The sequence below is a fragment of the Protopterus annectens genome, chromosome 11.part0 (assembly GCF_019279795.1).
Source record: "Protopterus annectens isolate FY-2018-M chromosome 11.part0, PAN1.0, whole genome shotgun sequence".
Classification (NCBI taxonomy): domain Eukaryota; kingdom Metazoa; phylum Chordata; order Ceratodontiformes; family Protopteridae; genus Protopterus; species Protopterus annectens.
In genome coordinates, this window is record NC_056745.1 from 138,104,306 (window position 1) to 138,130,027 (window position 25,722).

The 25,722-nt window shown below is 40.2% G+C and overlaps 1 protein-coding gene across 5 annotated transcripts in view; it reads left to right on the forward strand.

Annotated features, from left to right (window-relative positions):
- LOC122815212 (voltage-dependent L-type calcium channel subunit alpha-1C-like) overlaps window positions 1-25,722 on the forward strand; it is a 2,602,552-nt gene that overhangs the window by 1,939,582 nt on the left and 637,248 nt on the right. For all 5 annotated transcript variants that reach the window (XM_044087523.1, XM_044087521.1, XM_044087522.1 and 2 more), the window contains one exon: window positions 9,534-9,661. In XM_044087523.1, the coding sequence (XP_043943458.1) occupies window positions 9,534-9,661 (128 nt within the window). The remainder of the gene's footprint in view (window positions 1-9,533; window positions 9,662-25,722) is intronic.

A 25,722-nucleotide genomic window follows, 5' to 3' on the forward strand; every position in this document is an offset into this window, starting at 1 on the left:
TATCATAGCTCTTTCATAGTTCTTATTATTATTTTCAATGTTATTTATTCCACTGTCTTCTCTCAAACCATAGATGTTACCTAGAAGTGGCTTATATTTTTTACCCCATTCTCCTTGAATGTATTCCACATATTCGTTTATTATTTTTCCGGGTACCCTCTCTCTTGGAACATATGAGCTACTTTTCCTAATTCCTCTTGTAAGTCTTCCTTTTTTGAGGTCATCCGTGACACCCTGATTAATTGTCCCTTGACTATACTATGCTTTTGTTTAATCGGGTGGTCACTGGAATATTGCAAGTATGAGTTGCTGAAGGATGGTTTTCTATATATCTTAGATTTGAAACTACTTCTGTCCTTGTCTATATATGTGTCCAAGTAGTTTATACCTTGTGTGTTATATACATGTGTAAACTTTAAAAATCCTGTACTATTATTGAGATACTCTACCAGATCCTTAATGATACTTTCTGAGCCCTTCCATAAAATAAAAATATCATCCAAAAATCTAACGTAAAGTCTCATATATTGAAAAAAAACACTATTAAACACATGATTTTGCTCCCAGTTTAACATCACCAAGTTTGCAAATACTGGGGTGCAAGAAGCACCCATTGCTACACCTCTATGTTGCTTGTAGTATTCTCCATCAAAAAAAAATGTAGTTAAAATCTAAGACAATTTCCATAAATTCCATTATTAAATTTTGTTTATCTATATCCAGTGTTGTGTTCTGCCGTTGCAGTGTTTACTTTTGGTTTTACTACAGGACATATTTTCTTATCTTTATCAATAATATCCACATAACTGCTAAAATAAGGAGATGCTTGCTTCACCCTAAGCTCCATTATATTTCTGCTCATTTGTATAGTATTCTCTTTATCATTTTGAAATTCCTCAATTAATATTTCCATTTGTTCTTTACATTTTTCAAGATCAATGCCTCCTAATTCTCAACAACTGGCTTTTGACAATACCTTTAAACACATGTGCTGCATGCATGCTTTTAGCATGTGTATATTTATTCACTTGTACATTCTTTCTATATGCACAAGTTTCTAATTTATTGTCAGTGCCTTTGTAGATTTCTACATCCAAGAAAAATATCTTATTTCAAAAGTAATTGGTAGTAAACTTAAGAAAGTTTGTGGTATTATTCAAATACTGAACAAAGGTCTTTAATTCTTGTTCATTTCCTTTCCATAGTAAAAAACAATCATCAACAAAACGTTGATAGAAAAGGATATTATTTTTAAAAATATTACTAATGTCTCTTATATAATTTTTTTCCCCTTTGATTTAATACTATATTAGCATAGGTGTTGGCCATAGCAGTGCCCATGGCCACTCCTGACATTTGTAAATATGGCTTCCTATTAAATAAAAAAAAATATTTTCCAAAACTATTTCTATCATACTACAGAGTGTTTCCACCTCTTTCCCTTTCATTTTCACTTCTTCACATAAAAATTCATGCATTGCGTTAACTCCATAATCGTTTGGTATTACTGTGAATCGTGAACTTATATCTAAAGTTACCATTATATATTCTCCATTAGTATTACTTTCATACATACAATTTTTTCAGGAAGTCATTTGTATCTCTAATATAGCTAGGACATAGAGGTAAATATTTATATAACTGTTCCTGAATATAAATGGATATAGTTTCTGTTGACCACCCCCTTCCAGAGAAGATAGGTCTCATCGGTGGGGTGGTCATTGATTTGTGCAACTTCGGTATCCCGTATATCACAGGGATCACTGGAGTTGGCACTGTAAATAAGTTAAATAACTCTATTGTAATATCGTCTTGTATTTGCATCTCATATACATACATATTTATTTCATAAATTATCTTTCTCACTTCCTCAAACTTTAATTCTTTGAAAGTTTATCTGTTAAAAATTCTTTCATTAAATTATTATATTCTTCTTTATTAAATATGACCATTGCCCCTCCTTTATCTGCTTGCTTAATAATAATATCCTCATTACTACATAATTGCTTACAAGCTAAATACTCATCATACGAAACATTATATTTTTCACTTTAAATTTCCCTGTATTAACATCTTGATACAAACTTCTTAAATCATCTTCACATATTATTGAAAAAGCATCCAAAATAGGATAGTTGTTAGGAATAAATGTACTTTTTTTCTTAAATTTAACTCTTGTATCATTGCATGAATCTTTGAACAACAGTTTTAGACATACATTGTATATAGAGATACAAATGACTTCCTGAAAAAATTGTATACATGGTATGAAAGTAATACTAATGGAGAATATATAATGGTAACTTTAGATATAAGTTCACTATTCACAGTAATACCAAACGATTATGGAGTTAACGCGATGCGTGAATTTTTATGTGAAGAAGTGAAAATGAAAGGGAAAGAGGTGGAAACACTCTGTAGTATTATAGAAATAGTTTTGGAAAATAATGTATTTTTATTTAATAGGAAGCCATATGTACAAATGTCAGGAGTGGCCATGGGCACTGCTATGGCCAACACCTATGCTAATATAGTATTAAATCAATGGGGAAAAATATATATAAAAAAATTATATAAGAGACATTAGTAATATTTTTTAAAATAATATCCTTTTCTGTCAACGTTTCGTTGATGATTGTTTTTTACTATGGAAAGGAAATGAACAAGAATTAAAGACCTTTGTTCAGTATTTGAATAATACCACAAACTTTCTTAAGTTTACTACCAATTACTCTCAAAATAAGATATTTTTCTTGGATGTAGAAATCTACAAAGGCACTGACAATAAATTAGAAACTTGTGCATATAGAAAGAATGTACAAGTGAATAAATATACACATGCTAAAAGCATGCATGCAGCATGTGTTTAAAGGTATTGTCAAAAGTCAGTTGTTGAGAATTAGGAGGCTGAACACTGATCTTGAAAAATGTAAAGGACAAATGGAAATATTAATTGAGGAATTTCAAAATGATAAAGAGAATACTATACAAATGAGCAGAAATATAATGGAGCTTAGGGTGAAGCAAGCATCTCCTTATTTTAGCAGTTATGTGGATATTATTGATAAAGATAAGAAAATATGTCCTGTAGTAAGGTATGTCACCACATATAATAATTTGACAAAATATGTAGAGGCGATTATAAAAAGGAATTGGAGTATTTTAATGGTTCAACCTGAACTACAAGTATTGTTAGGCAATAAGCCTTATTTGCTTATAGAAATATGAGCAATTTGAAGAGAAAATTATGTTTTAAAGATTTTAAAGTGAATTTAACTACATCTGCGGTGTATAATACAGGAACAGTTCCCTGTTACAACTGTAGCTGTTGTTCAGATATCTGCGACAAAAAATATTTTGAACACCCAATAAATAAGTTAAAATATGAAATAAAATGTGCTGCAACCTGTAAAACAACCATGGTTGTTTATCTAGCTACATGCACACAATGTCAATGTTTCTATGTTTGAAAATGTTCCAGATGTTTAAAAGATCATATTATTGAACATAGGTCAGATATGAAGAGGAATATTCCATCTAATGCATTAGCACAACATAGATTAGATAAAGGTAATTCACATAACTTTAAATTTAAAGTGTTAGAAGTTATATATAAGAACTTACGACTGGGTGATCAGAATAATAAGTTAGAAATGTCAAAATATAAGTGGATAATAAGATTAGCAGCAGATAGAACACCAGGATTAAATTATAGAATAACATTAAAACCGATGTTGGATTTTAGACAGAAACAATATAGGTAGGTAGCTATTTCAAAAAGAAGGATATAAGTTTGATATACCTGTAATAAGTAGGCAAAGAATATATTTTGCAGCTATACTTTTGTCATCAACATTTTTATAATTCAGTTGTTGAGCGTACTGTGTTAAAATAGGTATTATTATTATAAATTAATAATTCTATTAATTTTTAGAGTTGAAGATGCTTTTATATGCATTTTTATGTTTTTTTTATATATATATGTATATATGTGACATAAGAATGAAAGTTGTATCTTTTAGAACTATTTGCATTTTTAATGAGATGTTAATGATCTTAGGTTATACATTGGATGGTTGTGTCATGTGGTGGGTTTTTTGAATGCCTATAAATTCCAAGGTTTATCACTATTTGAATTTAACACTGAAGAAGGGATATTCCAGAAAGCTTTGTCTGTCTGTTAATAAAGTGAGCGTTTTCCATCTATTTGGTTTTTCTTTTTGTTGGTCGAAAATAATAGAATCGGTGGAAGTAAACTGAACTGAACTTTATATCTTGTATTTTTACACCTTAGCTCATCACAGAAGCATCACTATCATACTATATCAAAATATAAATAATACCTTACAGAATATAGAGCCTCTTCCTTATTGAATACTGTCACTTAAAAATTACTAAATGACTGCCATTGTCGTTCCCTTATTCAGTTCTTATAGTTTAAAAGTTCAACCTATAATCGCAGGATTACAGATAACAATCTCTTGGTTAGGCATCTTACTCCCTTGCTGTAGCCAAAAGATCATTCTCTAAACTAGTACCATAATACTGTAACACATTATTTTTAAATATCAAGTCAAATACCCGTCTTAAGGACTTCAGAAAGTCTGTAAAGAAGCACATCAAGGAAAGCTTTCTGTTCCATTATTTTGACAATTATTGTTAAGCCTCCACTCCTTAACTTACATACTCCTAAGTATTGGACCTAATACCTTTGTCTTTTCTTCATCGTAGATTTTTTTTTCTTTTTTGCATATTTTTGAATTTATATTTTTGCATATCCTTTTGCTTACCCTTTTACTGCTACTTTCTCTCTACTTCTGACATACATTTTTCCTGCTTCTTTGTCTCCTAGTCTAACATACTCTTTTCTAATTCTTTATTTCCTATTCTAACATATTTTCACTTAACAGAATGTTTCTGGCTACATTTCTAGCTATGTTACAAACCATTTCATTTATGCAGTTTGTACTGTAATTTACACATACTCCTTTCCATCTTCTCTCTTTTCTTTATTCTTGTCTTGAATCTTGAAGCTTTTCTCTGGTACATCTGTCTATCAGCTATATCTGTGCCTCTTCTAACTTTGCCCTACCCCATCCCATTCATCCAGCTGTCATCCTCATATTTAGTGGAGCTCTTTATAGTATCTTCTAAAGCTTGCCCTGTCTCTGTGTTATCCCTCAGCTTCTCATTGCTCTGACCGCAAAAGGCATTCATCATCTCCCTTCTCTTCTTGTACTTCCATGTGAAACATTTTCCGTTTCTCTCCTGTTGACTCAAATAGAAGAACCTGTATTTTCATTGTTTGCTTCTTTTTAAAATATATTTTTATCACCACACCTGTCAGTCATCTGAACTCCATATCTGCTGCAATACATCTGCTTTGGGATCTAGTTTATATTATTACATTTTTAAAATGTCAAACTTCATATGGCCGAGACCATATGATAGACTATTTTAAAAACTCGAAGAAACAGCAAACAGAAAATGCAGTGTTTTTGCAGGGGGGAAGGCAAGCCCCCGTCCCACACCCCCACATCCCTTGCTAATTATATATACAGCTCAGAGATCACACTACAGTGGGGAAAAGGGCAAATTCCTTGATCCCCACTGTACCACAATCTCAACACAGTTTGACATTTTAAAACGTTGATCATATGGTCTTGACCATAAGAAGTAAGCCATTTTAAAATCTGGTAATGTCAACTACACCTTCTTTAGGTCATAGTCCAGACAGCCATCACAGGTTTTTAATAAGTCATATCACCCCTATTTACCCAGAGCAGTGTGACGCAAGATAGACCCATAATGCTAACCCTGTTGTGACATGTGAGCTTCTGTGTATGTGTCTGATCTTGCTACAGTACTTTGTGATGTCTCTTGCATTACACCTAGCTTTTGCAGGCTGTGTTTGCTGCAGTAGATTAGACTGCCAGTCTTCCACCAGGATGACTGAGCTCACCTCAGATGCTCACTTCCACACTCCTCATCTAACTCCTTCAGTGACTAGATGACCAGTCAGTTCAGGGTCATATGAGCAATAGTCAGTATTTCATTCCTTTCTGCCATGGAGCTAGGAGTTCTTTTTCTTATTCTGTGTTATGCGACATCACAACCCTCAGTTGACATCTGATCCTGAGTTCATCTTTTCTGTCTTCCCTTCCCCTTATGTCCTTCCTCAGTAACCATCTTTGTAACTCTTGAGGTGTTCCTCTATCCTACTTACCTCTGCCTCCTTTTCCCTTCTCAAGTGTTCTGCCTCTCCCATCATCCCACCCATCTGTGTCTGCTTAACCTCAGACTGTCAGCTTGCAACTCTTCTCTGTGCAGTTTATTTACCTGCAAGTTATCTGCTGCTGTTCTTCTACAATCCTTCCTCACTATCTTCCTTTCACTATCTAATGTGTAGCTTGACCACTGCTATTCAGCAACATCCTTAGTTCCCTATTTGTTTTTCAGCCCCAGCATCAATGAGATCTGGTCCAAGATGCTTCCATTCTCACTCTTGATATCTCTTTATCCAAATCATTTTGCCTCACTAAAAATCTGTATACCCAACTCAGCTGTTTGAGTTTATCCTTGGAGAAGGTGTATGGTCTTCTACTCTGCCACCTTGTCTCTTTGTCAACACATTTACAAACTGTCTCTTTTATTATTTTTGTCAATGCCTTCCTTTTCTCTGAACAGTTGGCCATTACTCAGATCAGTTCCCCCTCACTGTCAAAAAATTAATGGAAGAACTGCATTTTGTTATGTTCAGTGCATACATGCTTCCTGTTCATCCATTTGGTAAGCTGAACCCAGCCCTCGAAGATGACCCACCATTGTCCTCAACTTTTTCCAGTTTTTTTTTCACATTGCCTAGGTCTTCTGAAAACTATTGCCTCTATTCTCTTACACTCTTTCCAGGCATGTTGCCCACCTACACTATAATATGTTTAACCCACCTAGTTTGAATCCATTTTTTGTCTTCCATTTCATGTCTTGAAGTAGAGTGATGTCTGTCCTCATCAGCTGTGTTTTTTTTTCAAGTATGTATTCGTGCTTTCTAGGGTGGGTACAATCTCTAATATTTCAGAACAGAAACTAGACATTTCTCAGTATTCCTTCATTCATGTCCTCCTCATATTAAGCTTCTCCTGTGGTTCCTCCCATGTTTCCTTTGTACTTCCAAGCCCATGTGCTGAGCTAGAACTTGCAGTTCTTTGGTATAAGCCTATGTGCACGTTTCTCCAAGTGGCTCATATTGCTGAAAACTGTTGGCAGATAATCTTCCCATGCAAGCCCTTGATACTGTACCCCTCCAAACCACTATGCCTCTTTCATTTACATTAAACAATGCATTTGACTTTATGTTAGCCTATGTCCATTTTATTTACCCCACCTTAATCTGTTAGCCTCCCTAGATAACTCAAAGCTAATGACTAGCTGTACCCTCGTCGTATCAGAATCACCACATCTTCCATCCAGTTTTTAATTGACTGCATCTCTTCTAATTTTATTATTGAGACTGTGAGTCCCTAATCCCTACTTGATACTCATTATTTGGTCATCAGCTGTCAAGGCCTTCATGACCTTAATGGCATTTTTGCAGACTTATTATTAATTCATCCCCCCAGGAGCTAGAACTTTACTAGCCTATGAATGCAATGTTGGGATGGTACATCTTTGTTTCTATTCCCTTCTGAAATAAGACCTAAGAAGATGGCATCACTTCCCATCTTTGTTTTTTGCTAATATTCATGGGACCATAAATATAATCCTCAGGTTAGCATAACTACAGGTAGAATGTGGGAGGTGTATACTGTGTCCAAGGATATAATAACTCGGAGTATCAATCCTGCTCAGAGATACAGCAAGCACAGATTTAGTATATTTATTTAGGAGGGGAGAATCTCCCCTTGCAAAAACACTTAAATCATGTAACAGTTTGTTTTTGCTTTGCTTTTAATTGCAGTTTTTTTTTTACTTTTAGGTCCTATTATTCCAAGTGTTGTGGTTATAAAACGACAACTAATATCCATAAAGACGCCTTTTGCTGAGAAGTCTACTTGTGGTTGTTAAAAGCACAAATGATTTTTATAATACAGCCCCCTTTATTCTTTGTTATTATTATTTAAGGGGAGATGTTTAATGTTATTTTGTATCTGTTGGAGACCGTGCAAGCTTGTCTCCACACTTTCTTCTGGGTCAGATTACATTTCGCTCTTTTCTGCAGACCTGCTCCTGTCTTGGAAAATTTGTACTTGACATACCATCCTGGCATACATGCAGTCTACTAGATTTTTCCATTCACGGACCACTACAGAATAGTAGTCTTAACATTTTAATGTATCTGCAAAGATTGTTACACAGGTCCACTAGTCAGACTGCAGTGGCACATCTTTCCAACCCTATCCTTCCAGTATAACCAAAGGATGTTGTAGATCACATTTGGAGCATTTCTCCCCGGGCCTCCGCTGAAAACAGGCTCTGTGGAACCTAGTCAGACATTCCCGGTCAACAAATGTTAAATAAAAAAATAAAAAAATAAATAAATAAAAATCACATAGAGTATTGTTCCTAGTCAGCCACTGTAGCTAGATAGTATGTGCATGTAAGTACTGAGCACTTGCAAGATCAGTACCATTTTGTGTAGTCAGTCCGAGTGAATGCAGACATGAATGGAGGTGCACATGTGAGAGTGAGTGGAGTAGAAAGTCAATCGTTTAGCTTAAGTGCATGTTTCAGTTACTGTTCCTGATGTGTTTATGTACAATAAATATCTTGAACACATACACCACTTCATTGTCTCATTTAAACACACGAGACAAGGGGTCTATGTCAAATATTCGAACTTCCAAAATGTCGAATACCATATGGTCGAGACGATATGGTCGATATTTGGAAGTTCGAATATCTAATAAAAAAAAAAAAAAGAAAAGAAAAACATACACTAACAGTGCAAGCAGGGGGGCAAGCCCCCATGCACCCCCCACACCCCCCTACTTAAATATACCAACTCTGAGACCGCACTTCAGTGCAGAAAAGGGAAATTCTCCCATTCTGCACCGTATGGCGCCATTAAAAGTCAACCTTCAAACACTTGAAATGTTGAACATATGGTCTCGACCATATAACGTTCAACATTTTAAGCATTCGAATAATTGACATAGACCCAAGACAAGTGACAGATGTCATCTTTTCACTGTGGTAGAGTGTTAAGGAATTGTCCATGCCAGGTCACTGAGGGGTGATAGGTGCTCCATTATATACATAAACTATTTTTAACATGATCTACATGACAGATCTCTATTAATTCAGAGAAAAAAAGAGTTGATACTATCAAACTCCAAACCACAGAAAATGTAAAAAAAAAAAATAAAAAACACAGCATATTTTTTTTTTGCATGGAGTAATTAATTTTAGTTTTAGTAGGTGATTTAAAACTATGAAGAGCAACATAATGAAAAGTGTTTTCATTCCCAGGAACTGTATTCATATTCATTTTTTTTTTTTTTTTGCATTTATCAATATATGCTTTTCTTTTTCAGATTATTAACCTCTTTGTTGCTGTAATAATGGATAACTTTGACTATCTGACTCGTGACTGGTCCATTTTGGGACCCCACCATCTGGATGAGTTCAAAAGGATTTGGGCAGAATATGACCCTGAAGCAAAGTAAGTTGAATTGTGTTTAGATTTATCCATTTGTTAAACAGTACACCTGATCATATTAGCTGTGTTGCTAGTGTATGTATTATGGGCTGAATACGTAGGATTTGCTGCTTCTTAGTTTAAGTTTGTATGAGGGCAACAAAAAATACAGGCACTACAGATTTTATAGTAACAGGCTCAAGTCTGCAGACACAAAAAGTTCAAATAATGAAGGAGTAAGTATAACAAATGCAGAGAATGGGTTATAATGGGGCCAAGCCTACAACGTGGTACATAAACATGATAAAAGTAAATGTGTAAATAAGCCAAAGCTATTTCTTGAAGAAGCCAGACATGTAATACTTCAAGCAGTTTTAAAACCAGAACTTGTTTTGTGAATTGGGATTACTACTGAGGTGCAGCCAGAGCACAGTAGTACGGGTGAAGTAAGTGAAACATATACTGCTGGCTCAGCTCGGATAAACACTTTGTTAATCTTTGCATTGTACAAATGCAATGCATTTGAATTTGACTTGGCAGAATTATGTTTGATTAGTGGTGCTGGCAGATCTAAAACCAACCTTTTGTAGCTATGAATTTTGTTCTAGTATCGAATATGATCAAATGTTTCTCTCCCTTCCACAAAACCACACTGATCTGTATCATTCAGCTTTTGTACATTTTTGCCAGTTTCTTATCTAATATAGACATAAATACTTTGTACTCATGATTTAGAATTGAAATTGGTGTATATGAGGTAAGGTCTGTAGGATCCCTGTACCTTGAAAATACTACACCCACTGCTTACCATCACTGCCTTCTTCTGTGATGCAAGTATTCCCACCCCTTTCAAAACATCATTAAACAGTGACTTTCATATCTTTAACAGCCACCTTTGTCATAACTTCCAAATATCTGTGTGAGTTCCATCCATTCCTAGAGACATGTCTGTTGCTTGATTAACATCATATTTGTATTTGACCTTCATCTGTTGTGACTGCTAATTGTTGAGATTCCACTTCACCAATCTTTGAAATATCTAATGATCTGATGTTATCTTTTCCTTCTGGATTCAACCTGTGGGTTATTGGATCCAACTCAGATTCGAGACCAGGCATATATCAAAGACTTCAGCCCACTGAGCTCCACCACCTCAACTCATAATCCCTCATTCAGTAAGACTACCTCAGATCTCATTTGCCACCATCCCTGAATTGCAGCTTGGTCATTTGCTCTGCCAGAGTGTATCTCTTTTTTTTTTCATTATTTTAGGGTGAAATCTAGGTCACTTTATCATCTACCCTTCTTTTCTTTGTGTGCATTTTTTTTTTGTAGTTTAGTGCATTTTACCTTGTAGTAGGTTAGAGTAAGTTAGTTTAAATTTAGGGTTAAGTTTTGTCTTGTTAACATGCTTTTCCCACTTAGTGTGCTATCTTAGAGTTAGTATTTGCTGTGTATTTAGGTTTGTTCTGATTATTCAGTGGATAGATTTTTGAGATATTGAGAAGGGGATTAAAAAGTGTTCACAAGCTGCTTTTGCAGGACACCCATGACAGGTGTGTATTCTGTCTGGGGGCTGTTCATCCCAAATCCCCTTGTGCCATTTGCGAGGGCTTTGGAACTCATGCATTCACTGAGAAGAGGGCCAAGTTGGTCCTGAATGGAATTTTGCCAGCAGGCAGTTCTTCTTTGGCTTCTTCCAGCAAGTGGAAGAAGTCTGATTGGGGTCACAGCAGGGTTCCAAGGACCTCAAAAACCAAAAACAAATCACAGTAGGGTTCCAAGGACCCCAAAGACCAAAAACACTCAGCCTCCCTCTTCTTTTTCTTCTGGTCCACTAGATCAAAAGGTCCCAAGACACTTGGCTCTCCTGTTAGTTTTGGCACTGTCTTTGGCTCTGACACCTCAGAGCTGATCACCTTCTGTGCCTTTTGTGTGTAAAGACTCCATCTCCCACTCTCAGTGTCCCTAGTCCTTTCTTGTCCAAGGGAGAATCATCAGGTAGGACGTTTTCTCCCTTCTCCCCTTCTACCCCAGGGGAGTTCTCACCTGAGTTATCCCCATCTCCACCTGGGATCCTGGCTTCTGTGGTTCAGATCCAGTCAGCAGAGCCGTCGTCCATTAGGCGAGCCTCTAAGCTTCCTTTGGTGGCTTTGTTGGATTGATCATTCTGGTTGATAAGGAATTTTAGACCTTCAGAATTGGAGCAGCTGATAAGGTCCTTTTTATAGGCACAGATACAGTTAGGATTCATCCCCTTGCTTCAGACCCTTGACTTGAAGCATAAGCTTCTTTAAATTGGTTTCCTCCCTTAGGCTCTATAGTTCTAAAGTAATCGGAGCTGTTGTCTTTCCTCCCTTAGGGTCGGATCCGATGTCTTGGCCGATTTCAGTTCCTACACCTACCTTGGTTTCCTTGACTCTGGCTGCATTGGAAAGAAGTGGGTCTCGGAGCCTACATATTGAGACAGGGGTGTCCGGGTTGTGTTTAACAATTCTGGTTTTGAGGTTGTCCCTCATGCTAAGTGCCTCTGCTCTTGATAGCTCAGCTACAGTCTCTGCATTGGGGTAGGTTGGAGTAGCTCCACAGTCCAGTGTGTCCCTGGGATCTTCAGATCCTACGTTCTCCAGCTGTGGGTAGCCTGATTCAGTTTCTGCCTTTGACAACATGAAGAGGATGTTCTCCTGTCAGGAGAGGGAGTTGTCTGGTACAACTGGTGTCCCCCCTCTTCAACATTTCCACATGTAAACACACTTCATTATGCTCTGGAATAGCTCACCCCAGGTGGTCTCCAGTCTGCCCTTTCTTCATGGACCCTGGCTTCTTCCATTTCCCCCCTTGGATTCTCCAGGATGGGAAGTTTTGGGCAAGAGGCGATGGAAGAGACAGCACCTGAACTCTCCTGAAGAGTCCCTCACTAAGGATACCGATCTCAAAAACGGAGTTAATCCCCCTGTGAGGACACTTGCTTTGGAGATCTTTTGGTGCTACTTTACTAGAACTTGGGGGTTGGATGGCCAAAGCCCAGTCTCCAGAGGTGTTGGTATTTTTGATGGCCATCGCGGGGAGCCCATCCATGTCCTGGGTAGTTTCCCCCTCTGGACTTCCTTACTGATGTGGTGTCCCTGAGAGCATAGAAGGAGCCTGATATGGTAGAGCTGATCCATAACTCATTACATCCGAGTAACGTCTCCAGGTGCATCTGCAGTTACCTCCTACTGCTCCTCTAGGCATCAAATATTACTTGTTAATATTTGCATTAATAATTCCAAAACCATGCTACATAGAAGGTATCAGAATGTTTTACCTTGAAGCATGCATGATGGCAAACACAATTGTATTGATATTTGACCTATGTCAGTGAGTATTTGTTAGAACTGTAAGGTGATAACTTTATTTTTTAAAGGCTGAAGCCACACCCACTGGGAGTTAAAGGCACACACTCAAAAGAGCTGAACTGGAGGGAATGAGGATGTCTGATAAGATTCCAGCTCTTCCCAAGGACCAACAACACTGAAGTAATGGTCCATCCATAGATACAATTGTAGTGGTGGCACCTGCTAAGAAGGGCATCCTGGAAGAGAGTTCCTTGGTTCATCCCCTGAACAGGGAATCTCGGGTGTTTGACCACTTAGGGGAAGTGATCCTGTGCCTCAGCCACATTTGCACTAAGGGCATTGAACTATATCGCTCACTTGATCAAACGTCAGCATGACATTGTGTCAGAAGTGTCAAGGGTAATTAAGACACAGCAGACTCCAGAGTATCACAAGACTTTGGAGTCTCAGATGTCCACTTTATAGTCGATTAATAATGTGTCCATGTATCTACTGTCTAATGTGGCTAATGGCATGTCAAGAGCTGCTGGCACCAGCATTGCCATGCATCGCCACACTTTGATGAGGCTCTGTAACTTTGCAGACTACTTCAAGGCATTTTTTATTAATGATCCCTTTGATGGCTCTTCACTTCTTGAGCCTAAGGTTAAGGACACTTTGTCCAGGAGTGAGCAGAACAGGAAGACACTGTGTGCTGTGGGAGTAGATTTTACAACCCCTCAATGGACCTTTTCTCAGAACTTGAATGGGAAAAATGTTTAATTTTTTTAGAAAAGCACAGCAGTCTTTTCAATAAGCTTCTGAGGGTTTCATCTCAATTGGGGGGATAACCACAACAGGCTCTGCCCTTGTGGAAGGGGTGATCTGCAGAATCAGGAGTTTCAAAGAGCCTTTTCCAGGACAACCTTTCATTGACCCTGACTGGATACCTGACTCTCAGGCTCTGGAGACAGTTGGGGGCGGGTTGTTTGGCTCTACACCTGGAAGCTTGGTTGGCCATCACCTCACATGCATGGGTGTTGAGTCATATCCAGAAGCCATGCAATTCCATTTTTGAAAACTCTAAATTTATATAGCAGACATCTCCCAGATGTGCTACCCCATCAAAGAAGGGATGCAGCCATTGAAATTCAAAAGCTGTTAGAAACTCAAGTAATTCAAAAGGTCCCACCAGACCAACACAGATCAGGAGTCTGTTCAAGGTTCTTTTTGTTCCAAAGAAGAACAAGGATCTCAGGGAAATTTTGGATTTGAGCAGGTTGAATTGTTTTGTAAAACAGACCAAGTTCCAGATGGTCATGATGCAGTCCATTCTGCCTGTTTTCAGGAAGGATGACTGAATGTGATTGATGGACTTCAAGGGGGTTGCAAGCCATTCCAGGAACTTCCTGGTCTTCTGTCTGGGAGACAATCATTACAAATTCTGAGTGCTTCCCTTTGGTCTCACAACCGCCCCCTGGATGTTTACCAAGTGCATGGCAATTATGGCAGACTGGTTCAAGCTGCAGGGGTTCCATGTCTTTCCTTACCTGGACAATTGGCTCCTAACCACTTCCATGAGAGCATCTTTAATCAAGCCCATGCACACCATACTCCAGCTGTGCAGCTCTTTGGGAATCACAGTCAGCTAAAAGAAGTCTAGCTTTCTCCCTGTGCAAATGATAAGCTACCATTTGGACACAGTATCTCAGATTGCAAGAATCCACTTTCCAGAATATTGGCCCTGCAGGGTGTAGCCTTTTCCTTGCTGTTTTGCTGCAAACCCCCAGTTTATCTTATTCACAGAATTGTCGAACACATGGCAGCCACCATCTGCTCAGTTCTCTTACCAAGGTACCACATGAGGTTTCTGCAGAGGACACTGAAGGTGCATTGGTCTTATTTGATACATCCTATGGAGTTTGAAATTGTGATGACAAAGATCTGTAAAAGTCAGATCAGGTGGTTGGAGTCTCCCTTGGAGTCCACTGGGAGACCGTTCATTCATCCCCCACCCCGCCCCAGCATGGTCATGATGGATGCCTCTTTTCCCTGGTGGGGTGCAGTTCATGTAGAGGACTGTCCAAGGGACTTGATCCATTACCAAGGCCAATTTTTATGTCTTCTTCATCTGAGAGATGAGAGAATTCCTCCTTGTGCTGGAGACTTGTCAGGATGTTCTTCCCAAGGGTGTAATTTTGGTTGAGACCAACAGCATATCTGTTGCCTATTGTCTGGTATCTGAACAAACAGGGGGAACCCATTGCTGTCCTGTTTAGTGGAAGGCCATAAGAGTATGGCAATGGGAGATTTTGTCAAAATTTGTTTCTGACTGCAATGCATATCCCAGGGAGATCCAGCATTTTGGCAGACAGTTTGAGCCAGAACATTCTCTTTCTGCATAAGCGACCCTTAAATCTGAGAAGTACTGCTGAATTTTTCATTGTTGTTGCACTCCATGTTGCAGTCTGTTTGCATCCCCATCCAAATCAAGCGCAGCAGGTATTATGCTTTAGCCCCTTCTCAGGGATGCTCATCTGTATGCTTGGCCCCCGGGATTTCTGTATGCGTACTCCCTGACCCTGCTTAGAATAAACTATCTGATGCTGTCATTTTCATTCATTCCTCAACTGATGAGTCTTGGATCCGACCTTGAATCTGCCTCGGGCATTTCACTACATTCACAGATCCAACACTTGAGCTCCTCCTTTACCCATAATGTCCTCCCAACCTAACATACCTCAGATTTTGTTTGCTGCCATATCGCTCAGATGTGATCTCCTTCTGTTGAGCCTTAGAATTAATCTTTTCAGTATTTTGCAGTTATAAGTTTGTTCTTGTTATAATATATTATATATCTATATTTCACTTTTACTCTCTCTCTCTCTCTCCCTTGTTCACATAAGTTTTCGAGTTCTGTCCACCAGGTGATACTCTTTTCCTACCCATTTACTGTTGGGTATTCTTTAAGTACCATCATTGGTACTTTTTCTTTCTTTTATCTTAACTGTCGTGTTTCTACAATGTAGTTACCATTGCTGGTATTTTTACTACTAAAAAAAAACTCTGTTGCTATACTTTATTTTCTATATCATATCTTTGCAATGGCTGATAAGCCAACCGGATTTAAAAAAATCCATTTCCTGTGGGCATAAGATCCCCAATTCCATTGCCTACAGGGAGTGTATGTACTGTCTGGGTGCGACCCATTTGGACATGAACTGTTCTGTTTGTACTGGCTTTAATTCCAGGGTCCCTTAGCAATATGAAAAATAAGCTGGCCCTAAAAGGTCTTCTTCCCTCTTCTTCTTCCTCTGTAGTGACTGGAGCTCAAACCTCCTCAAAGAGGCCTGAAAAGGTGAAGACTGATTCGACCCCCAAGGATAAAGACCCTGGAAAATATTAGGGTACAACCTAATAACCTAATAATGGGTGATTTCAACTACCCCACCATTAACTGGGAAAACTGTGCTCAACGTTTTCTGGAATTCATAAATTCCAATGCCTTGGATCAACTTATCCAAACCCCCACCATGGGCAGCAATATCCTAGACCTGGTCATTACCAACATGGGCAACCGGTGTTCCACACCAGAGGTCATTTCCTCATTGGTCATTTCCGACCACAAGCAAATCACCCTAGACATCCACATCCCAGCCCCACCCCCATTAGGGAAACCACTGTAAAAAATTTCTCCAAAGCCAACTTCACACTTCTTAAGACAGAAGTGGCAAACTTCACGACACCCATGCTGACGGACAATAGAGATACGACTGCTGAATCCTATACAATTGCACTTTATAAGCACGTACACGAGTGCTTGGATCGTGCAATCCCTAACAGAACCAAGATGCTATCCTCCAAAAAAAGGAAGCCAATCTGGTGGTCCCCTGCTATAAACAAACTCTACAACAGAAGAAAGAAACTGTTGCAAAAAAGAGTAAAATCCCATGATTGGCGGAACTCCGTGGTCAGCCTCAGTAAGAAGCTGAAATCCCTCATAAAATCCTTCAAAGCTAGTTATGAAAACAAAATCACCACTAATTCTAAAGACAACCACAAAGCATTCTATAGCTATGTCAAGAATCTCAATGGCAACACTCAGATCTGCTCTGAGTTACAGCACAATGGCACTAAATATACAGAACCAACTGATATTGTCAACATCCTGGCAGATAGGTTCAGTGCTAACTTTACCCCTCTCTCATCCCCTAAAGGGCCCATCTCTATACCGGAAGAATGCAAAGTACCTGTAATCACGGCTGCACAGGTAAAAACCACTCTCTCCAAAGCCAAGAACACAGCATCCATGGGACCTGACAACATCCCATGCTGCGTTCTACATGAACTACAGAACGAACTGGCACCCCACCTAAGTACCATGTTCAATCATAACCTCACCTCAGGCTTTGTGCCCACTGAATGGTGCACAGCAACAGTTATCCCACTCCACAAAGGGGGAGCCACCACAGACCCCGGGAACTACCGCCCCATTAGCCTGACGAGCCTGGTCTGCAAGGCTATGGAGCATATTATCATGGAACTTATAAACAATGACATTGGTAATCTCCAAACTCTGGACCCTACCCAGTTTGGGTTTGTAAAAGGCAGATCATGTTGCCTAAACCTGATAGACTTATTTGAAGTGGTCACCAAAGCTGTAGATGAGGGTAATGTGGTAAACACAGCCTATCTAGATCTCACTAAGGCTTTTGACACCATCCCCCACTCTGGAATTATAGACAAACTCACTAAACTAGGTATAAATCCCTATGTCACAAATGGGTTGCCAACTGGCTCACTGACCGAACACACACTGTGAATGTAGCAGATTCTAAATCCAACTTCAGACCAGTGGCAAGTGGAGTGCCACAGGGTTCAGTCCTAGGTCCTCTCCTGTTTGGTATCTACTTCTCTGAAGTACAGGTTAACACAGAAGGTCTTTGGCTAACAAAGTTCGCAGATGACTGCAAACTAGGAGCCATAATCAAATCTCCTAACGATAAGGACATCCTATAAAAGGGCCTCACTGAGACAGATGCCTGGTGTCAAAGCCATGGCCTCAAGCTCAATGCCAAAAAGTGCATTGTCATCCCTTTTGGTAAAAACTCTGTACCCATGAACTACCACATAGGCGGTAGTCTACTTAACACCGAAAGTGGGATAAGAGACCTTGTGACACAGGTGGACAGTAGTCTCTCCTTTGATAATCACATTGCTACAGTAGTCAGGAAATCCTTCTACGTGGCACACCTCATCACAAAAGGTTTCTCATCCAGGAAAAAAGAGGTCATTGTTCCCCTCTACTCATCACTCACTAGACCCATTATAGAGTACAATGCCCCTTTTGGTATGTACTTCACAAGACATCTACAACAACTGGAATGGCCACAGAAATACTTCACAAAGAGGATTACTGGCCTCAAACAGATGCCCTACGCAGACCGTCTCAAAAAACTCCAGATTTACTCTGTCACATATCACCTACTCAGAGGCGATCTCTGCCTAACATACAAAGTTATGTCAAACCCAGAGCTGTTGGACATGCTCCATGTAAAGAAATCCCAATCCCTCCAAGCTACATGCTCTAGGGACCTAAACATTGTCACCACAATAAACAGAACATGCTGGAGGGATAGATTCCTGTCTCAGAGACTTCACATACTCTGGAACAAACTACCTATCTATATCAAACAAAGCTCCTCATTAGCACTCTTCAAGAAAAATCTTGATGATTGGATGGGAGATAGGAAATTGACCCCAGGGGATCACTTCTGTGGCTCTGCTTGACAGGGGCACAGGAAAATAATTTTCTTGGGTGACAAAAGCCAGGGTACTGTTTGGCTAGGCTTATATAGGCCCTAGGGCCAATAGCCTAGTACCTACCTATGAAGCTATAAGAAGAGGTCACCATACAGTTCTACTTCATCGGCTCCATCTTCCGAGCAGCCTGCCAAGATATGGAAAAAATTGGATCTGACACCTCGCATCAGACTGCATCGAAGCCAAGGTCACCTTTGATCCAATCACATATGTTTTTGCTGGAGCCGATTTCGCCTTGACTCCACTCAACTTTTCTTCAAGAAATACCTATAAGGCATTCCAGGCCACCATCAAACAGCTCCTCCCTTAGGTCCTCCAGGAGCTTGGCTGAAGCAAACATTGATGGGATTATAAGGAAGCTCCTCAGAGCTCTGATCCAGATGGGGGTAATCCTAGCTTTGGCTGCCTTCGGACCTTTGAGTCTGCCCTCCTCTGAACCAATAATAATAATAATAATAAGTCTGTGGAAAGCTGTGTGTTTTGTATTACTCCTGGAAGGCTGTAAGCTGAGACGCTAGAGTTTTGAGTTTTTTATTAAACCTGTGTTTGTGCTGTGGTCAGTTGTGGATTTCTTCTTGCTGCTGTTCTTCAAGTTGTTACATATAATAATATTTCCTTCTCTGATCCATCCCATGGTTTCTGAGCCCTCAGATCTGAGATCCCGAAGGATGTCCTCATTGGATCTGAAGACAGGTGGTTCTTCAATTGCGACAGTATCCCTGAGTCACCTGGCTCTGATGTTTTCAGAGCAGGAGGACTCTTTGCCTCTAGGTGCTTTGGTACAGGACAGCTCAGGTCTGACTCCTTTGAGGTGGGGTTATGGGGGAGTTCAGGGCTTGTTGGCACAAGAGTCTTTGGCTCTGGCACTGTGGAATTCTGTTTCTCCTGGACCCTCCTCTTTTGAGACAATGAAGAGGGCTTTCTCTCTGCCTAGAGATAGGACACCCTTGCCCCCCCCCCTTGGATCCTGCTTCCCTTCCACTATCAGGTTTAAGTTCTGAGCCTCTCACCTCTATTCCACCAAGATTGCCTATCCAATCGAGCCTCCAGTTAGTCCCTAGGGACTTTCCTGACACTTCTGATACCTCACCAGACCAACCCCCTGATGAGGTCCATAGGAAGAGGACATGTAAGAGGAGAAACCTGGATTACCCTCAGGAATCTCTCACTGAAGACACTGATTTTGATGAAGGGTCTCCCAGAGCTCCACCTGAGGATATTTCCTTTGGGGAAATACTGGAAATTTTAAAGCAAAAAGCGGATGATCTTCCAGTCCCTCTTCCCAAGAGGAGTCAATGTTTCTGGAGGCCTTCAGTTTTGGCTCAGCTACATCTTGGGTGACCCCTCTGGCTGATGAGCTAATAGATCTGGTCTCATGCTGTGCATGGAAGGAACTGAATACCATAGAGTCAATTCCAAAGTGACCCGATAAATTTAAGCCCCCCCCCACCCCCAAAAGGTAAAGCACACTGGAGTAAAGGGTTCCCAGTAGATGCTATGGTTGTAGCAGCAGCCACTAGAAAAGAGCTCGCAGGGCAGAGCACATCTGTCTATCCCCCTAAGAGGGGAGTCTAGTGCCTTGAACATATTTGGGAAGCATGTCTATGCCTCAGCAACCTTTGCCCTGAGATTGTTAAATTATGTGGTACATTTTGCCAGATTGAAAAGAGATTTGATAAATGAACTTTCCAAATTTCCTTCTGGGGCCATGTCCGTGATGGACCAGAACAAGGTTTCTTCACAACTGGCCACCCTTTAGTCCATATATGTTTTGTCCATGTGTCCATGAGGTTGATTTCCCATGCTGCAGAGAGGACCTCAAGGGCAGCGGATTCAGGTATAGCCATCAGAAGACAGGTCTGGGTGTGCTTGTGCGTTTTTTGTGGAGCCCTTCAAGACTTCATTCATCAGTGTTCTGTTTGATGGATCTTCTCTGTTCAGCCCAAAAGTGAAAATAAACATTCTCCAGAAATGAGCAAGAATAAGACACCTTGTCTCCCATTGGAATCTGTTTCTGTACCTCTCAGAGACCTGGAAGATGCCATCCTCATGGCAGAGGTGACCCACAAAACCAGGGTTTCGGGGGTTCCTTCTCAGATAAACCCTACCAGTGCTCCTGAAAAGTTGTCTGGTTGTTTCTCTCTCGAATCAGTCAGGGGGCACTTGTTTCTGCACCTAGAAGTCTGGGTGTCCATCACAACAGATTCCTGGGTGCAGAGGATCATATCTAGAAGCTATATTCTACCATTTTCTCAAATTCCCCCATAAAAATGAGGAAGGTCCCTGATGTTCCAAAAAATCAGAAGAATGCAGCAACTCTGGAGGTAAGAAAGCTGCTGGAAAAAAAGCACCCCCAGACCAGATAGGATCTGGAATTTGCTCAAAGTTCTTTTTAGTGCCAAAAAGACAGGGGACTTGAGACCCATTCTGGGCCTCAGCAAACTAAATCAATATATAAAATACTGAAAGCTCTGAATGGTCACAGTTCAGTCCATTCTACCACTGTTGCGAAAGAGCAATTGGATATGCTGTGTAGATCTTCAGGACACGTACTATCACATCAAAATGAACAAGCACTCCAGAAGATATCAATGCTTCTGGCTGGGAGACAGTCATTGCCAATTCAGAGCACTGTCCTTTGGTCTCACCCCAGCCCTCAGGGTGTTTAACAAATGCGTGGCAGTGGTAGCAGCTCACCTAAGACTGCTAGGCTTCTGGATGCTTCCATATCTAGACAACTGGCTCCTGACTGCTCCAACCAGGCATCTACTTCTCCAAGCAAGGGACTACTTGCTGCATCTGTGCCACCATCTGGGCATCACAGTCAACTACAAAAAAATCACACCTCATTCCTACACAGAGCCTGGAGTTCGTAGTTGCTCATCTAGGCATGAACGATCAGATAGTGTCTGTTCCTCCAGCAAGAGAACAGACCCTCAAATCCCAGGTAAAGAAAGTAATCTCACATTCGTTTTCACCAGAGTGACTGGTTTTGCAGGCCTAACGGTCAATGTCAGAAGCAATAACTATAGTCCCATTGACAGATATCATGTGCAGATTCTACAGCGGATGCTATCAGTTCAGTGGTTTATTCTTTAACAGCCCTAATGCACCCCAGTCAGGATTACACAAATTTGTAAGTAAAACCTCCTGTGGTGGATCTGTTCAAATGAAATTTCTCAGGGTCGCCTGTTTGATTTACCTCTCCCAGTGGCCACAGTGACCATGAAAGCCTCCAATCTGGGGTGGGGGGGCTTTTCTTGGGAAGGACAGTCCAAGGCACGTAGTCCTGTTAAGAGACCAATTCTCATATCAGTGTCCTGGAGCTGAGAGCTTTCCTTCTAGCTTTGCAAGTATTCATATTTGCTCCCCACTCTGGGACAATTGTGATTCAGTCAGATAATATATCTGCGATCTGGTACATCAACAAATGGGGGAACCAGGTCCTGCCCTCCTTGTCACGAGGCAATGAGAGTGTGGCAATAGACAATCTCTTCTGGTCTCTTTCTGATTACAGCTCATATTTTGGGGAAATTCAGTATGGTTGCAGACAAACTAAGCAGATCCATTTTGATACCTCACAAATGGTCTGTCAATGTCAAAGTGGTGGAATGACTTTTCTGTCAATGGGGCCAGCAATGTTGCATTTTATTTGCTTCCCCTCTCAACAACAAGTGCAACAGATTTTTTGCACTGATCCTTCCTCTAGGGTAGTCACCAAGAGAAGATCTAGTCCACAGCTGCCCCCCCAGTCTCCTCTATGCTTATCCCCCCATTACCTCTATAACCAAAGTTTCTACAGAAAACCTACAGGCTAAAGAGCTTAGTAATTCTAATTACACATTTTTGGCCTTGTCAGATTTGGTTTCTCTTTCTGTGGCCTCATCTTCTATACCCCCAGATACTGGACCCAGTCCAGGCCTCCTGTCTCATCCCACAGGCATAGTTCATCCAGATTTATCAGACCTCTAGCTTATTGTATGGCTTCTCCAATTCCATTGATGGCTAGACAGCTCATGCTTTCTTCCCTGGTCTGACATATCCTTTTGTCCTCTCAAAAGAGTTCCAGTAGAAGGGTTTACAGAAGCCAATGAAAAAGTGTTTCTACTTGGACCCTCCAAAGAGATTTGGATCCCTTTTCTGCCCCAAATTTTGCAGTTCTAGATTTTTTAGCATCCCTCTTCCAAGAGGGGTGGCTAGTTTTTCTACTGTCAAAGTCCAGCTGGCCACTATATTAATTTTCATTCTGGTGAAAACCACACATCTTTGGCTTCTTCTAAATTATGGAATACCTTTCTGAAAGGCACCTTTTTACTTAGGCCCCCAGTCAAGGACCCTACTCCTCCTTGGGACTTGTCTATTTTACTTCAGAGTTTGGTTCAAAGTTCATTTGAACCTTCCACCAAATCAGACCTATTTTATTGTCCTGAAAGACCCTTTTCCTAGTTGCCATTACATCAGCTAGATGAGTATCTGAACTCCAGGCCCTTTCTTCCAAGCCGCCATACCTGGTGTTTCATAAAGAAAGGGTGTCTTTACGTACTAACCCATCCCTTTTACCTAAGGTAGCTTTTGAGTCTAACATTAATCAGATCATCCTCCTTCCTGTCTTCTTCCCAGAATTTTCCAGTAAAGGAGATATATGCTGAATCACTTTGTTCTTATCTTCACTGAACCAAAGATTTCAGAAAATCTCACCAATTGTTTGCCTCCTTTTCTCATTACAGATTGGACATGGCAGTTTGCAAAGTGACTTTAGCCAAATGGTTGACTGATTGCATATTTTTTGTCTATAAACAGAGAGGTTTGCCTTTGCCTACTCCTCCAAGAGAACATTCAAGTGAGGTCTGTGGTGACCTCTTCAGCCTTGTGGTCAAGAGCTTCGATAGATGGTATCTGTCCAGCTGCCACTTGGTCCAATGCTCATACCTTTAGTGTTCATTATAAATTGGATTTGATTCTAGGAACAGAGTTGCCTTTGGCTGTGGAGTACTGAAATATCCTTCCAAGAGGACCACCCAAGATTTATCTAGCTGGGAACTCTGTCCCATCAGTTGAGGAATGAAGGAAAATGACAGTAGATACAAAAGTTATGTACTCACCATAACAATTGATCTTTGTCCATTTTCATTCTTCCTGAACTTCTAATCTCTTTCCTTTCTTCCTGGAGAACATGTAAGGGATTTTTCTTAGGAAACCATCGTTCCTTGTTTGAGCTTCAGTTTTATCTTTGCTGTTTCTTCTCAATTTATTCTATTTAGAATAAACTATTGTTTCTATGTTTCTATTGGCAGCAAATTCTATCTGAGGTATGTTAGGTTGGTGGAGCATTATTGGTAAGGGAGGAGCTTGATAGTTGGATCCATGAATCTAGAGATGCAGCTGAGTCGGATCTGAGGTTGGATCCGAGACCTGTCAGTTGAGGAAGAATGAAGGTGGCTACAGAGAACAATTTGAATCAGTCCATTCGCTTACCAGTTTTTTTCCTGAATTGTGTGTCTTGATGTACACATAGACAATTGCGGTTTTACTTGGACAGAACCAAATCATTCAGAAAGTCTAAACAGTAGTTTGTTTCCTTTGCCAAGGCCCATTTGGCATGTCATTGTCTAAGGTTACTCTCTCCATTTGACTATCTGATTATATTTCTTTGGGTATAGTTTGAAAGGAAAGCCCTTGAAGGGTAAACTGAAAGGTCTTTCTACTAGAGCTACGGCTATTTCTGCAGTTTTCTTCTCCAGAGCTGTGTTGGGTGGTGTTTGTGCAGCTGCTACTTTGATGAGCCCTCACATTTTTGTATCCCACTACAAATTGGTTATTTAGTCCAGGTCCATAACTTCTTTTGGTTCCAGTCTATTGCACAATATCCTTCTGTGAGCCCTCCAGACAGAAAAGACAACATTGTATATGAAAATTATGTACTTGCCGTACCGATAGATCAGTGTTGTTTCTTTCCATTTGGTTCAACCTTCCCTCCCTCTTCTTGCCCCTGCAGTTATGGTGTGTTTCTTGATCATGGGACGACCAAGCCAGGGAGGTTGTTTTTTTTCTTGCATTGGGGTCCTTAGTATTTTCCCATATACATTGAGTCGTGCCAATTTGGACAGTATAGGGCAAACGTGATCTGAGTTAATCTTAGTGAGGGGAGACATTATAGGTATAGGAGATGGAGCTTGATGGGCTGAAGTCTTGGGTGTATTGCCAGTCTCAGATGTAAGTTAGTCCAATAACCCACAGTTTCAACCATATGGAAAAAGACAACACATATCTATCATTATGGTAAGTACATAGGTTCAAAGGTGTGTACTAGGCTAATGACCTCAAGGACCTTTGTAAGACTAGCCATGCATTCCAGATCTCTGACAAGTTCTGGTACCTTTGATAAGTGTAAGCAGTAGCTTAGGAGCTGAAGCATTTACAAGCAGGGACATGGAAGATGAACCATTTACAGGCTGCTTGTGTCCATCAGAGAGATAGGTGTCAAACCAGGGATGAATTTCATGTTCTCCTTCCACTTGTCCAAGTTACATTTGAATTGGGTTGGGGAGGACCTGTGCTTCACATGGATGGGAAGCCTGTTCCACAGAAGATGTAGTCTCTGAGATACATACCTCTGTCTCCAACAGGTCCTATATATATCACAGGAATGGTTTAAGTCTAGAGTGGGTATTTATGTTGCAGTTTGTTTTACAGATATGCAGGAGGTCCATCAGAGTGGGGTACTTCTCAGCCTGCAATTCAATTATCCATTTTAATTCGTTTAATTCAAGCCTACTTTTCATGTCCCCCAGTCTTAAATCTTGATGGACACATTCAACTACCTTAAACAAAAAATGATGTGTCCTTACTGAGACCATGACTAATAACACCAATCGTTGATCTGTGTGAGACCATCCTGGAGTATACTGACATCATTTGGAAAGTCAATGATTGCACCACGTTTGC